The 15,096-nt window shown below is 38.2% G+C and overlaps 3 protein-coding genes across 3 annotated transcripts; 2 read left to right on the top strand and 1 right to left on the bottom strand.

Annotated features, from left to right (window-relative positions):
• Positions 1-2,685: 2,685 nt before the first annotated feature.
• On the top strand, positions 2,686-6,446 carry TRM22 (DnaA initiator-associating protein). Its single transcript, XM_087122272.1, has 5 exons — positions 2,686-3,570; positions 3,668-3,735; positions 3,825-5,471; positions 5,559-5,670; positions 5,745-6,446. Exons 1-5 carry the CDS (start codon positions 3,417-3,419, stop codon positions 6,407-6,409), a joined length of 2,646 nt encoding a protein of 881 aa, XP_086978398.1. The 5' UTR covers positions 2,686-3,416; the 3' UTR covers positions 6,410-6,446.
• Positions 6,419-7,506, bottom strand: LOC147793070 (uncharacterized). Its single transcript, XM_087122273.1, has one exon. The coding sequence runs from the start codon at positions 7,022-7,024 to the stop codon at positions 6,419-6,421; it is 606 nt and encodes a 201-aa protein (XP_086978399.1). The 5' UTR covers positions 7,025-7,506.
• A 731-nt stretch (positions 7,507-8,237) lies between these two features.
• On the top strand, positions 8,238-14,582 carry PGLCT (plastidic GLC translocator). The gene is made up of 14 exons (XM_023672006.2): positions 8,238-8,629; positions 8,794-9,060; positions 11,017-11,131; positions 11,213-11,280; positions 11,415-11,547; positions 11,632-11,731; positions 11,810-11,922; positions 12,098-12,191; positions 12,288-12,441; positions 13,346-13,492; positions 13,596-13,669; positions 13,754-13,842; positions 13,932-14,046; positions 14,233-14,582. The coding sequence occupies exons 2-14, from the start codon at positions 8,805-8,807 to the stop codon at positions 14,413-14,415; spliced, it is 1,641 nt and encodes a 546-aa protein (XP_023527774.2). The 5' UTR covers positions 8,238-8,629; positions 8,794-8,804; the 3' UTR covers positions 14,416-14,582.
• The last annotated feature ends 514 nt before the right edge of the window (positions 14,583-15,096 follow it).

The raw sequence follows: 15,096 nt of genomic DNA, 5'->3' as shown, positions 1-15,096 counted from the left end.
GTATGAGGAACTTCTCGTTTTGTTTGAGTATTGCTTGGCACGAGAGTTCGAACCTGCAAGTTACTGTTGAGGTAGGCTATGTTGGCAAACACGATGCTGATTTTCAGTCGCTCGTATAGTCAACTTGATTCTTGCATACATTCTAGTCGTTTGAAAATGAGTTTCCTCTATTCTACCGCTTGTTGGTTTGTTTTTAACTGAATGTTTTAGTTCGTTTGAAATTTGAGACAGTATTTTCGAACACGTGTTTGTTTTTTTTTTTTGTCCTTTCACGTGCTTCGGATTTTACGAGATTTGTTTTTTTTTCATTGAAAGGTGATTGGAGGTTAGATTAGATATGAACGAGAAACGTATTTTTATAATTTAAAAATTAAATATGATAGACTTTGTTATTAAATTAATCTTTTTAATTGTCAAATATTTTTATTATTTATTTATTTATTTTTGGATAAAATATATATATATAATTTGATTTGATTAAATTGTTCTTGAAGTCGTTTATTTACCATAAATTTAAGTAATTAAATTTTATTTAATTTTAATTCGTTAATAAGTATATTATAAATAATATTTTTTAATTTTTTGAGTTTATTTAGCCATTCATATTAATAATTATTCTCAACCCAATGGGCTTTGATCCATGATCCATCATGGGCCTCAAAGTAAGCCCAATAAAACATCACATCTTTGCCCTTAAATCCAATGAATAATAAATACTTTTTATTTATTTATTTTTTTAATTTTTGTTTGTTTTATTGCCATTTTTTACAATAAATTTCAAATATTAAAATTAATAGTTGTCAAAATTCTATTTTAAAAACAAAACAAATAAATTTAGAAGTTTATTTATTTATTTATTTATTATTTCTTCCTCCATTTATTGATTTTTCTCCATTCTTTTTTAATTTTTAATTTTTATTTCTTCGTTTATAAAAGGAAAGATGACAATAAATCATGAATAATTTTATTAAAATAATTTATTTGAGAATAATTAATAATTATTAATACGCTAAATAAACTCGAAAACCTCAAATTTAAGGCATGTAATTTATAATATACTTTTTTTTTTTTTTTTTTATCGAGTCTGCTCAAAACACAATGGACCGCTATAATTTCTGCAACAACCCAAATGCACCGTCCAAAAAGAATGTCTAAAAATTGATGCGTATTCGGGTTGGGTTAGATTAGGTTCAAATATTTTAGACTAAGTGTACATTTTTTACCCGAGCAGCCCAACTCTCCATTTTTGAGTTGGGTTCGGTTGTCAGTTTTTTTTTAATGTACCTTTTTACAATATATGTTATATTAATAACTAAAATCTGATCAATTTCAAATATCAAACATTTTATAAGTCAATGTATTACTATCATCAATTACAAACGTTAAAATATTTTTAATATTTTTAAAAGAATGGTAAGGTTTAGTTCGATTGTAACCCTATTTTCAGGCGGGTAGGGTTGACCCAACTAAAAAATGTCAACTCGAAAACCAAATCGAACCAAATTTTTTATTTTTAAAAAAATTAACCAAATTCAAATTGTAAAAAATGAGCCCAAGTCAATAGTTTGGATTACGTAGCTTGTGTTATCGAATTCTCAAGTCATATGAACACCCTTAAGGTAAATGTCTCGGTATGTTTTGAATCAAATTATCCAAGATTCTTATAATGAATTGTCAACTCGTTTCTAACATAAACGTTCCACGCACATTTCTAAAGAAAGAGTTGAAAGATGGGTCAAAAACGAAATCCTTCCAAACCTTGATTTTAATGATTACGGACTATTTATAGGTTGTGCGAACGAAAAAATAATAACGCTCAGATTCCCAAAACCGCTAAAATATAATTATATAAATGTTGAACTAGATTCACGATTTTAAGTACGGATTAAGATAGATTACCGGTACCCGTTACATCTTACTCCCGACCATAAGCAATCATACGAACACGTGACTTTATATATATATATATATATATATGACAAAAATATAAATAAAAATAAAATAAAATCTTGATTGAATTACTTCCCCAAGTTGTCGGATTACTAGAAGATAAAAAAACAAAAAAATAAATTAAAAAAATGGATTTTATTAATTGGATAAAAGAAAAATAAAAAAAAATAAGAGAAAAAATCCAATTGGAAGCACCGACAAGAGTCCTGTTTTGATGGGAAATTATTAGAAATTAAAATAGAAAATAAATTAACAAAAATTTAAATGACCGTTAGAGGGCGAGTTTCCAACGTTTAACGTACTCGCAGCGCGTAGGTTGGGGAAAACACGACGTGGACAGGACGGCATTAGATTTTTTTTTCCTCCTTTTATTATATAAATTTAAATTTAAAAAAATATTAAAATTTTACATATAATATATTTATTCGAGTGAAAATTAAATTTTAAAATAAATAACTAAAAAATTTAAAATTTAAATACTTTTAAAAATTACTTTATATGGTAAGAATTATAATTAAAATTTAAAATTTGAAATGAAATACCATTTTTGAATATTGGTGACAAAAATAATAATACTTAATAAATGGATATCTCAGTTATTTAAAAACTAAATTAAATTAAACAAAAGTGAAATTAATTTAATAATAATATCCGATTTGTCGTTTCATCTAATTTTTCATTTCCATTCCACTCGCCAGCGCGTGGTCCTTCAACATTCTTCACGCTCTGCAAATCCCCTCTCAATTTCTCTGTTGGGTTTTGCAGGAGCTTTATTCTCTTGATTATCGCGATCACACGACGGCGATGTGCTCTGTTCGATCCTCTTTTCCACTCTCCTTTCGCCGCTTTTAAGGACTGTTCTGTATCTGTTCCTTCTGCTCTGTTTGCATTTTTCCTCTTTGATTTTCGTTTTTCTTGTTTGTTTGGCTCTGTTTTCATTGTGGACCGGCTGTTTCTGATTCTGAATCTGTGTTTCTGAATGGCCTTTGCATGAGGAGGATGAACGAGCCAGGGGAATGAGCGAGTGATGGCTGATTTTGGGGTTTTAGTACTGTCACTTCGTCGTTTTCTATCGCCCTAAGCTTGAAACCCTTCCTGGGAGTTTCTTTTTGTTTTGTTCTCTTGTTGCAGGTCCCATTGATCCATTATTGTACGAGTTTCCATTTCTCTTTAGACTGATTTTTTTCTTGGCTTTCGTGATTATCTTGCATTTGCTGGCTGTTTGGTGTTCTTTCTGAGTTATTGAGAATCTTTAGCCAATTTCTGTGCGGACTTCCTGTTTTTCACTCCCTTTTTGATTCTATACTCTTCTGGAGGGCTATAGAGAACAAATTCAAGAGAGTTTGAATGTTCTGAGTATGAACAATGCTTGAAGCTTTTGGGAAGAACAGGGCAAGGGGGGTTTTTGGGGGTTGATGAGGGGATTTTAGTAGAAAGTTAAGAGTTCTGATTCTTGTTGGAGATCAATGGAAAATACAGGAAGAACATCGTCTTGTTTATCTATTTCTGAGAAGAAGACTCATAAGCCTGGTGGTTGTGTTGGCATTTTCTTCCAGCTCTTTGATTGGAACCGGAGGTTGGCTAAGAACAAGCTATTCTCCCGGAAATTGCTTCCTCCAGGTTACTTTCTTTCTTCTATCTGCTGGGCTTAGCTTAGATTTTGCCTTATTTGCATATTAGTTTGAAGTTTAAATCTGGTTCTGTCGTGTTTTTCTAGCTCGTTCTAAACAAGTAGCTAGCAAGTTCAATGGTGGTGATAAGATGTCGGCTTCAAAGAATCATTTGGTAATTACTTTGTGAGATTGTTGTTTTCTTAAGCTTATTATGTTCTTGCTCTTTGATTTGGATGTTGTTGTGCCATCTTTGAGGAATAGATTGCTGATGAAAATCGAGGCGGTTTTCCAAATGTTAAGAAGAATGGAAGTCATTGTAGTGATTTAAGGCACAAGAATGAAACGCGAGTTCCGGGACTCGTTGCTAGACTCATGGGGCTTGAGGCCATGCCTGTTACAAGTCGAGATAGACCGAAGAAAACTGGTTGTTCTAATCCTTGTGATAATGTGGAAAAGAAAGCAGTGGAGGATATGAATTTGGATAAAGCCAGGCCTCTAAAGCTTCAAAAGACGAGGAACGCGGAGGAGGGGAAGGTGATGAGACGAATAGGAGCTGAGGCACTGCAGTATAAGAGTGTCGTGTCACGATCAAGAAAGCCTCCACCTACTCCGAAACTTCCTTCATCGACAAAAAGTCCTAGGCTTCCCTCAGGGAGGAATGTGTCTAGAGCGTCCCGGTTGATCGATGTTGCTAGCAAAATATTGGAGCCTGGTCTGCAGATGTCAAACAGAGCGAAATCTGCTATCACGCTTCCAAACTCTATGCATTGTTCCTCGAATGAGGATATATCGAGGGAAATTGGCGTTCTACCATTGGAAGGTTATGATTTTTCGAAGTCCTTCGCGGGAGAGGCTTCGTGTAAAACGTGCAATGGTTTGCAGAATGTGGAAGAATATCCCTCTGCAATTCCACCCCTGAGTTCAACTCATGGCAATGCCTCTTTTCAGGGATCTGGAAGGAGTGAAACAATAACGCCCGACTTGCCACTCGAGCAAGATAGAGCTGAATTTCGCCCAACCATTTGTGATCGACCTAAAACTTTTGCTTCCATACATAATGAATCTAAGGGCTGCATGATATCTCAGGGTGATTCTATTGCAGACAAAGTGCCTCGCAAGGTTACAACAAATGAATCATCCATTGTCAAGCATCGCAGTCAATCTCGAGATCATATGATATCAGTCAGAGATAGGATGTCATCCACGTCGAGGTCAAGTATTCCACCAAGCAGAAGAACGACATCGCCTGCTAATGCTGTGACTGGGACCAAAAATTTCGTTGCTTTAAATCGAAGTCTTAATGGCTGCAGTCGAGGGAATTCGAAGTATGGCCTAGAAAGGAAGTCTTTTAATGGAGGTGAAGCATCACAGTCGGGTACCTCACCAAGGAAAAGGAGGACTGCTCACTTAAGTGCACAAATCGAAAGCAAACCGTCTGTCGATTCATCGGCTGCAAAACAACAACCCCCATTGTGTGATAACTTGTCTAGAACAAGTTCGAGGCTCGAACGCAAAGCTCTCCCCAAAAAGCAGCTTTGTGCCAGTAATAGTCTAGCTGGTCATAACAGAAATGCTGCTGACAGAGTGTGCAAAAGGGATAATGACATTGTTTCGTTCATCTTTGATTCTCCCATTAGGCAGAAAACCACGGTTGCAATGGAGGTCGAGAGCATGGCGAATCAGAGAAATACGTCATCCCGAAAGCCATCCTTGATTGGAGGAGATGCCTTAGATATCCTAGAACAAAAGTTAAAGGAATTAACTTCTCAAGGAGACGATGAGTCGGCATCGGATTCTCCATTGAAGAAGCCCGCTTCTATAATCATTCAAGAACTGATAGCTGCAGTAGCAGCTGCGCGGAAAGATTCGTCGGAGGTTTCTGCAGTCGATGTGGATGTAACTTACTGTGTAAGAATCCTTTCCGTCCCTTCAGTCGACATTTCTTACTGTGATTTCTTCCTATATATATGTTATATGTTGCTTGTCATGTTTTAGAATGATTTAAAGGAAGAACGGCTCACAAAAATATCGAAAGGACGAGATCAACTTAGCCCGGGATCCGTTCTTGAAGCTTCATTCTCGTCCAGTAGCATGGATGAGAGCTCAGGTTGGATGTTTAATTCATCTAACAATACATAATAAACACAAAATGCTCAATCTCCTCTGCTCTTTTCATCACAGGATGCATAATGCCCGCCGACTCTGTTGATTGTTCCATCGATCAGTCGCATCGGTCTGAACTCGATGCCGATATGTTAGATTCTGCAACCTCCTTTAGCGAATGGAACGTCTGGAGTGAAAGATTGACCGACGTCTTCAATGCCATTTCCAGCATACTGCAAATCCACAACCTTACCGGTTTGAAGCTTGCTCGTGCGAAAGAGGTTATGCTCAACACCGAAATTTTATTCGGTAGGGATGAAAACAACCTTCTCATTTTGCCACTTTTCATCGACGAACTCGAAACATTCACGTGCGAAATGTGGACAAACTTTAGCGACGTCGACAGCAAGGAGGTAAACCATCTAAGAGTGTTTCTTTTCGACTGTCTGATAGAATGCTTAGACTCGAAACATAGCGAGCTATACTATGGTGGATCCAATGGTTGGATAAGAACACCCCGAGCGCAAAACGCAAGAGAATTAATCCGAGACGTCGAGAAGGAGATCAAAAAATGGGTACGTTTTGTTGGGATGATGACTGATGAGATAATTGAATGGGAAATGACTCATTCCTTGGGGAAATGGAGTGATTTTAGCATTGAAGAACTGGAGAATGGGGCTGAAATTGATGGGTACATTCTTCAAGTATTGCTTGAAGAAATTGTAACAGAGCTTTGGATCTGAGTTTGAATGTCAAGTATTTATAGGCTTTTGTGTGCAATTTTTTTTTTTTTGTTTCAAATCTGTTTTAACTCCCAATACAGTTTTCCCTCTCCTTCCTCTGTTTTCGCCATTAATGGAGTTCGCCGCCGCCGTTGTAAGCCCCTTCACCTCCTCAAATCCGGCGTAGATCTTCCTCACGTCGGTCAATCTGCCGACCCTTTTTCCCCCTGCACTCGCCGACTTACTCCCTTTCGAATTCGCCGACAATCCGGCAATGTTCTTCCCCGGCGTCTTCCCTGGTGGTGTCATCTCCATCACCGGCGACAGTCCCGGCGGTGGCTTTCTGTTCTCCTTCCTCAGTACTGCAGAGAAATCCGGCACCGATTGCGCCACCGCCGCTGACCTTTTCTTTACGGTCTCCAAACCCATAAATTTAACTTGCTTCTTCGCCGGCGGCGTAGGCTTTTCTGGCTGTTCGTTGTCGCGGTACAGTGCGTTTCTCAGCCGGAGCTTGGATTCTCTGAGCTCTGCGTAGGCTCTGTACCTCGGGCCTCTTTCCATGGAAAAAATCTCCGCCGTGAGACGGAGAGAAATTGGGTAATCGGCGGTGGAGTTCTGGTGGAATTTATCCGCCATTGTTGAAGGATGAGGAAGCTTTGTTTTACTTTGAATGGGAAGAAGAGATAATTAAAAAAAAAAGCTTTTCCAACGGTCTGAAATTTGGGTTTTGTATATCTAAGGGGGAAAGATCCAGTGCTTCCGGTTTCACTTCTACAACACTTCTCCAACGTTCATCTTATTGAGGTGGGTCCCACGTTTGATTGAATGTGGGCCGTCTGATGCCCTATGATTTTTGTCTTTTTTAGGTCAATTTTTTTTTATCCCTAAAATAAAAAATATATTTTTTTTTCATATAATTTTTACCGTTACAGTAAATTTCTAGAATCAAGTTACAGAAGGGATTAACAAGTTTGGGAAGCGGTTAAGACAATTCCACGTGGACTGAAAACAGAGTTGTCAGAAGTATGACGTGGATCCACGGAGGCACGACAAGATAAAACTGTCTCATTTGCTTCCATCACCAAATTTATCCATCTACCGACCCCCTCATTCCCCAATCATTTAACTAAATCTTTATAATTTTAATTTTAATTTGCAATTAATTTTTATTTTCCTACTTTAATTATATATATATATATATATATATATATATATATATAAAATATTAATTATTTTTCTTACAAAACTCTGCATAATTTAATGTGATACGTTCAAATTCAAATAAGAATTAATTAAAATACTAAAATAGATATTAAAAAAAAAATAAACTTTAAATTTTTAGACTAAAAATAGATATTTTTCAAGTAAATTTAAACGAGATTAAAAAAATATTAAGTTTTGTGGGTAAAAAAATAATATTGGTTTAAATTGGGTAAATTTTTAAAAAATAAAGAAAAAAATAAACTTTAAATTTTTAGACTAAAATAGATATTTTATTTTTTTAAGTAAAATTTAAACGAGATTAAAAAAATATTAAGTTTTGTGGTAAAAAAATAATATTGGTTTAAATTGGGTAAATTTTTAAAAAAATATTATTTTCCATTTTCCATTTTTTGAATATTAATTTTCGTTCCATTTTACTTGATTTTATTTAAAAAAAAAAATTAAAATTTTAAATGAAAAGTTTAAAGTTTTACGTCTAATAATTTATAACAAAATTTCAATTTATAATTTAATATATTTATTTCAATATTAAAAAGTATTTAGTTGAATGCATTTGGATCATGTAACTAATTAAAGATTATACATTAGGGGCTTTGAAATTAAATTCTTCACGATCCGTAAAATTCTATCGGCAGTTTGTTGCGATGGCTCGGCCTCGATTCAACTGTGGAGTAAACAACGGGATCCTCATCTTTTCGAATCATGTGAAGGTTAAGTTAATTAATGCATTTCATCGAATTAAAGCTTATGAGCAATCCAATCCGATTGATACCATTGCGAAGAAGGTTAATAAAGAAAGTGGAATCAGCCGTAAACAATCCGAGGCTCTGTTTGGTTTACTTTTTCGTTGTTTTTGTTATCGCTGCGCCCCTTTTACTCTCTCTTTTCCTCTTGCGGATTCTTCGACGCAGTTCTTCGCTGTCACTGACAAAACCCATTTGAGATAACGAAGAAGAGATCGGAGAATTTGATTGATCCCAAGAAATCAACCGATTTGCTTTGTGGGTTTCATTTCGGGTATGTGGATTTCTCCCTGTTTTCTTGGTTTGAATCGAGTACCCATTTGGGTTTTGTGAGTACCCATTTGGGTTTTGTGTGTTTGGGAGTAATTTATTGGTTTAGATTTGAGTTTGATTGCTTCATTTATGGATTTGACTTTTTGGGGTGTGGAATTTTCTCAGTGGAGTTAAGAATGCAGGCTTCGGCGTTGGTCAAAAGTGGCTTAAGTTGTTGTTGTTCTTCTTCTGGGTTTCAAAACCGGAGGGTTTTGGGGGAATCTGGAAGGCGTTTGGGATTGGGAAAGCTTCGAATGACTGAAAGAAGTGGTTTCTGTGGTTTGAGTTTTGGTTCTGAAATCATGGAGACTGAGATGAGGCGTGTTCGGCTTGGATTTGATGGCGTTTCTCGCTCGTCTGCTAATTACAAGTCACTCAAGACACATGCTTATGGTACTCTCTCTATATCTACCTTGCTCGATTCAATATCTATCTTCGTTTGATCTTTGTTCTGTGTCTGCTTCTGCTTCTGCTTCTGCTTCTTGTGGATGATCTATTGAACTTGTTTTGTTTCACTGATGTTCAAGTTGGCATGTAGTTGTGTTTGTTGAAGTGTGTTCACATGTTTCCATCTCAATTGTGAGATCCGACATTGGATTGGTTGGATTGGTTGGGGTAGGAGAACGAAACACCCTAAGGGTGTGGAAACCTCTCCCTAGCAAAAAACCTTGAGGGGAAGCTCCAAAGAGATAGCCCAATGAGGACAATATCTGCTAGCGGTGGGCTTGGGCCGTTACAAATTATATTAGAGCTAGACACTGGGCAATGTGCCAGTGAGGCAGTGGGCCAGCAAGGATGCTGGGGACCAAAGGGGTGGACTCGGAGGTCCCACATATGGTCATCGAATGGGGGTGGACTAGGAGATCCCGCATCAGTTGGGGAGGAGAACGAAACACTCTTTATAAGGTTGTGGAAACCTTTCACTGATCTTCTAAGTTGTCATGCATAGATCCATGTCAATTGTGTGTGAGTTTTGTGTGGCTTTTTAATTGGTGTTTAAGTAAAAAAAAAGCATGTTGTTTGGCTAATATCATGAACCCAAGGCTGCAAAGCACAATCTCGGGGCTGCTTGCATGTCTGTATTGGCCACATTGGCATTAGCCATCAACAAAGAGCGACACTACCCGCTCCCTTTTAGTAGCTAGCCAATCTTAAATCAATCAATTTAATGTTTTATTTCACACATTTTTATATAATAATAATAAAAAAAAAAGATAAAAATGGACGATACGACTCAAGAAAGTCATTGAGGACGATGACTAGGTTTGGAGGAAAGTGTAACAACCTCATTGACATAAAGTAAGTTGTGACCCCCACATGTCAAGATAGGCAAAGGGTGACCCTCAAGTGACGCCCATCTGGCAACATGAGGGTCAAGATTGAGGAGTATCATGATACGACAGAGGAGGATGGTGCATCATCCAACACACTAAGAGTGTGCATTGTAACTAAGTTGAGGCATACGCAAAGTTCGAGAGAACGATGCGACAAAAGTGTTGAAGACAAGTTGAAGAGGGCTAGGTAGGTCCCGGGCCATAATCTCAAAAGTCGAGGTTTCGATATGAGTTTTGGCATGCGGCTCGACTTGAGTCCCTTTTAAGAATTATTGTTTGTATGTCAATCAATTGATTGATTTTTATCTCGGCCCTACGTTAATTAGTTCTAGTTTTGGATCCGCCCCTCCACAAAACTAGTCTATAGCTTATATGTCAATTGTGTGTGAGCTTTTTAGTAGTGAAAGGGCTTCTTCTGTAAGTACTTTAAAATGCTTTTGTAAGAACATTATATTTGTCTTGAATGCCTTTTTCTCAATGGTTTTATTTTAAGAAGTCAGCCATTTACGTGTTGCTAAGTGATCGTGTTGTTGCTTACGAATCTTCGTTGCGTTGTTTGTGCCATTTTAATTATGACAATCCTTCATAAGATGATTGTGATTGTGCACTTCCTTCACATCTTTGTTTGGCATTGATCAAACGCACCTGTTCTTCAAAAAGGTGGAATTCCATAATCTTGTCTCGATTTTTATGGCCTTCTTGCAATAATGATTTCTTCGGAAAATGTTGTTGGAGTCCCGGAAATGATCATGGGTTTATGAGGCCTTTCGGGGAAGCCGAAAGTAAAGCCATGAGCGCTTATACTCAAAATGAACAATATCATACTATTGTGGAGGTTTGTGATTTCTAACAGATTCTTTGTTAGGAAGTAATAAGATTACTATAATATCGTTTGATTCCATTGTGGGTCGCTTTTGATACTCGTATGTCATGGTAGGCTTTGTTTGTGTGGCATTGATTCTTTGCAAAGACGTTTAAAGCCAAGATGCATTCTTACCACTAACTTATATTGCAGATGAGGATGTGGGGGATGTTGTTCCTGCCAAGCCTAACAATAAATCTTCTGGAACTGTTCTACCATTTGTTGGCGTTGCTTGTTTAGGAGCCATATTATTCGGTTACCACCTCGGGTACTATTTTCGTGGCTTAAACATATTTGCAGGGTCGTAAACGGTTTGTTCGTTTACAGTTTCATTGTTTGTTCGTTTCAGGGTCGTAAACGGTGCGCTCGAGTACCTCTCCAAGGATCTTGGAATTTTGGAAAATACTGTTGTACAAGGTAAGGACAGTAATATAGTTAAGAAATGTGAAATTCTCTTAGGAAGCTACTTTCTTGTGAATCGGAAACTAAATTTTATGCTAAGCTCGTATTTTAGTGTCGTCTCGATGACTCTCAAGCTCAACTTTTTATAGGATGGATCGTCAGTACACTCCTTATTGGTGCCACAATTGGATCTTTTGTTGGCGGGACGTTCGCTGACAAGTTCGGCAGAACTAGGAGCTTTCAGTTAGATGCAATCCCGCTCACAGTTGGAGCAATTCTATGGTCGGTATCGGTATCGTATATCGTCGTATGAAAGTGTTATTGTCTTTCGAAAGCAAATGCTTAAATCTATGTCGAAAATTTCAGTGCTACTGCTCAGAGTGTGCAAACTATGATAATTGGGCGCCTACTCACAGGCCTTGGCATTGGTATTTCATCAGCTATTGTCCCACTTTACATATCTGAGGTATCTGTTCTTAAAAGTTTTCACTAAGCGTTTGATATTACGATCAAATCTCCATCTTATGTTCAAAAAAATATGCAGATTTCACCAACTGAAATTCGTGGAACGCTTGGATCTGTGAATCAACTGTTTATATGCGTTGGAATCCTTGCAGCGTTGGTAGCTGGATTACCTTTGGTGGGCAACCCTGCTTGGTATGTGTTGCTCATCTTGTACAATAGATATAGTAAACGACTCAACTTGTACAATAGGTCCCTAAGCTATGAATGTATGAATAGGCAGTCATACCATATCTGAATGCATCTGGTTGATATCTCATCTTTGTTGTGCCTCAGCCATTCTATTAACATGTGCAAATTCTTTTATCAGGTGGAGGACGATGTTCGGTATATCTATGGTTCCAGCCGTTCTATTGGCAGTCGGAATGGCGATATCTCCCGAAAGTCCACGTTGGCTTTATCAGGTTACCATAAATTGTACAATACATTATTTTGTAGTTATACATAGCTGCACGTACTCGTAACGAAGCATAAAGTGGTGCATCAATCGTTTTTTGCAGCAAGGGAGACTACCAGAGGCTGAGAGAGCTATTAAAACACTCTATGGAAAAGATAGAGTAGTAGAAGTTATTCAAGACTTCGCAGCAGCCAGCCAAGGTTCTGTAGAACCTGAAGCAGGGTGGTCTGATCTGTTCAGTAGCCGCTATTGGAAGAGTAATCTCAATAATTTGCACAAATTTGTCTTGTTTAACTATATTTGTGATCTTTTATGCTTTTTCCCTCTGTCAAAAATCGATTTTACGGTATAGATGCTTATGACCTCCCCCTCTATGCCCTGCAGTAATGATTCCTCTGGCATCACGACCTTTACCACAACTATAATGGCCCAGCCCTGCCGCTAGTAGATATCGTCCTCTTTGGACTTTCCCTTTCAGGCTTCCCCCAAGTATTTAAAACGCGTCTGCTAGGGAGAGGTTTCCACAACCTTATATAGGGTGTTTCGTTTTCCTCCCCAACCGATGTGGGATATCACAATCCACCCTCCTTCAGGGCCCAGCGTTCTCGCTGGCCCTCGCTCCTTTCTCCAATCGATGTGGGACCCCCAATCAAATCCACCCGCCTTTGGAGAACAACCTCCTTGCTGGCACATCGCCCGATACCTGGCTTTGATACCATTTGTAATGGCCCAGGCCCACCGCTAGCAGATATTGTCCTCTTTGGGTTTTCCCTTTTGGGCTTCCCCTTAAGGTTTTTAAAACGCATCTGCTAGGGAGAGGTTTCCACACCCTCATAAAGGGTGTTTCTTTCTCGTCTCAACCGATATGGGATATGACAACAAAGATGTTGTCCATAGATGAAATTATTTTGTGGATTGGAAGACTGTCTACGGCTCCATGGCGTGTGCTCAGGGTAGAAGTTTGTATAAATGTATTGCCATGCTATTAAGTATTTTGATTTAAGTTCGAGTTTTTGCATTTTATGATCTCGAGACTGATGCTTCATAAAAATGAATTATATGGTTCATTGCTGTCTGGCTGTGTTTCTTAGTTGCCACAAATTTTGAGAGTTTAGCCTCTTCAAAAGCTTTTCTGGTTGCTACTAACATATTTTGTTGCAGTTGTTAGCATTGGTGCTGCACTCTTCCTGTTCCAGCAGCTATCTGGGATTAACGCCGTCGTATACTATTCGACTTCGGTATTTCGTAGCGCTGGAGTTGCTTCCGACATTGCAGCGAGTGCTCTCGTTGCAGCAGCTAACGTCTTTGGTTAGTTCTTGGTCTTCCTTTTACCGAGTCGTCTTGGGGCACTAGTGTCTGTGTATCAACATGTTCTTTTGTAAAACGAGACGAGTAATCTTCTTCCTTCCAGGCACGACTATTGCATCTTCTTTAATGGATCGCCAAGGACGGAAAAGTCTTCTAACAATTAGCTTTTGTGGAATGGTATGTTATTTACTTATCGGTCGACACGAACGATTAATCTGAATCGCTATTCGGAGATGACATTAGCCTTGGTGACTGTTTTAGGCTGCATCTATGTTGCTGCTCTCTTTGACCTTCAGTTGGAGCGCCTTGGCACCCTATTCTGGCACCCTAGCTGTTCTTGGGACTGTTCTGTAAGACAGTTGTTCATATTCTCTGAGTCAAATGGCTTGTATGTTTCTTTTGTCATGTTTGGATTATAAATTTGAACTCCATTTTGCAGCTATGTGTTATCGTTCTCGCTTGGGGCAGGTCCGGTCCCGGGCCTTCTTCTACCAGAAATATTTGCGTCGAGAATCCGAGCAAAAGCTGTTGCTTTATCTTTAGGAACTCATTGGGTAAGTTTTTCAAAATAATGCATTTTGATATCAGTTTACGTGGTTGAAAGAGCAATCCAAACACACACACACACACGCACGTTATCAGGCTAGATCGACTACGGAGTTTGAGGCCATAACGCTTAGTTTATATATGCTTTCGCTTTCGTTTTGTTAGTGAAGTTTACTGTATTGCTCCCGTAACAGATCTCGAACTTCTTCATCGGCCTCTATTTCCTGAGTTTCGTAAACAAGTTTGGCATTAGTACGGTGTACTTCGGATTCGGCGTCGTCTGTTTGCTTGCTGTATTGTATGTAGCTCGTAATATCGTCGAGACGAAGGGGCGGTCGCTGGAGGAAATAGAGCAAATTCTTAGTGCCACAGCTTGAGGAATTTGGCCTCTGATTTGTACCAACCATCAAACTTCATTTCTTCTTTTTGTTGTTCATATTTGTAGGTTTAGGTGGAACAACTTAGGGACATTAATAAAGAACCCAACCACTGTCTTTTTGAACTCTTTAATTCAATAAGTTGATGCTGTTCATCGTTTTCTTTTCTTCTCTTCTCTTCTCTAAGCTGAAACAGTTGAGTCGTGCTCGAGTCGAGCACGTGTCTGAATGACTCGTACTTATAAAGCTTGAGAGATGTTCTTTGTACTAACTGTGTCCACTTCAACTTCATTTGACACTCGTATCATGTACTGTAGCAAGATTAAGCGGATTCAACGACAAAGGAATTGACATTTTCAGTTTAGAGACGAGCCTGCTTTCCATTACATGTGTGAGATTCCACATTGGTTGGAGAGGAGAACGAAACATTCTTTATAAGGGTACCAGCATCTTGAAGGAAAGCCCGAAAGAGAGCCCAAAAAAGACAATATGTTAGCAATGAGCTAGTATTGTTACAACACCACTTTGGATCACATTGACAAAGGAACTAACATTTTTAGTTCAGACACGAGCCTGCTTCCCTTTAGATCTCAACGACCAAGGAATTGACATTTTCAGTTCAGAGACACGAGCCTGCTTCCCTTTAGATCTCAACGACCAAGGAATTGACATTTTCAGTTC

The sequence above is a fragment of the Cucurbita pepo genome, chromosome 3 (genome assembly GCF_057944985.1).
Source record: "Cucurbita pepo subsp. pepo isolate OVF chromosome 3, ASM5794498v1, whole genome shotgun sequence".
NCBI classification, from domain to species: Eukaryota; Viridiplantae; Streptophyta; class Magnoliopsida; order Cucurbitales; family Cucurbitaceae; genus Cucurbita; species Cucurbita pepo.
This window is presented reverse-complemented; position numbering and strand designations above follow the sequence as displayed.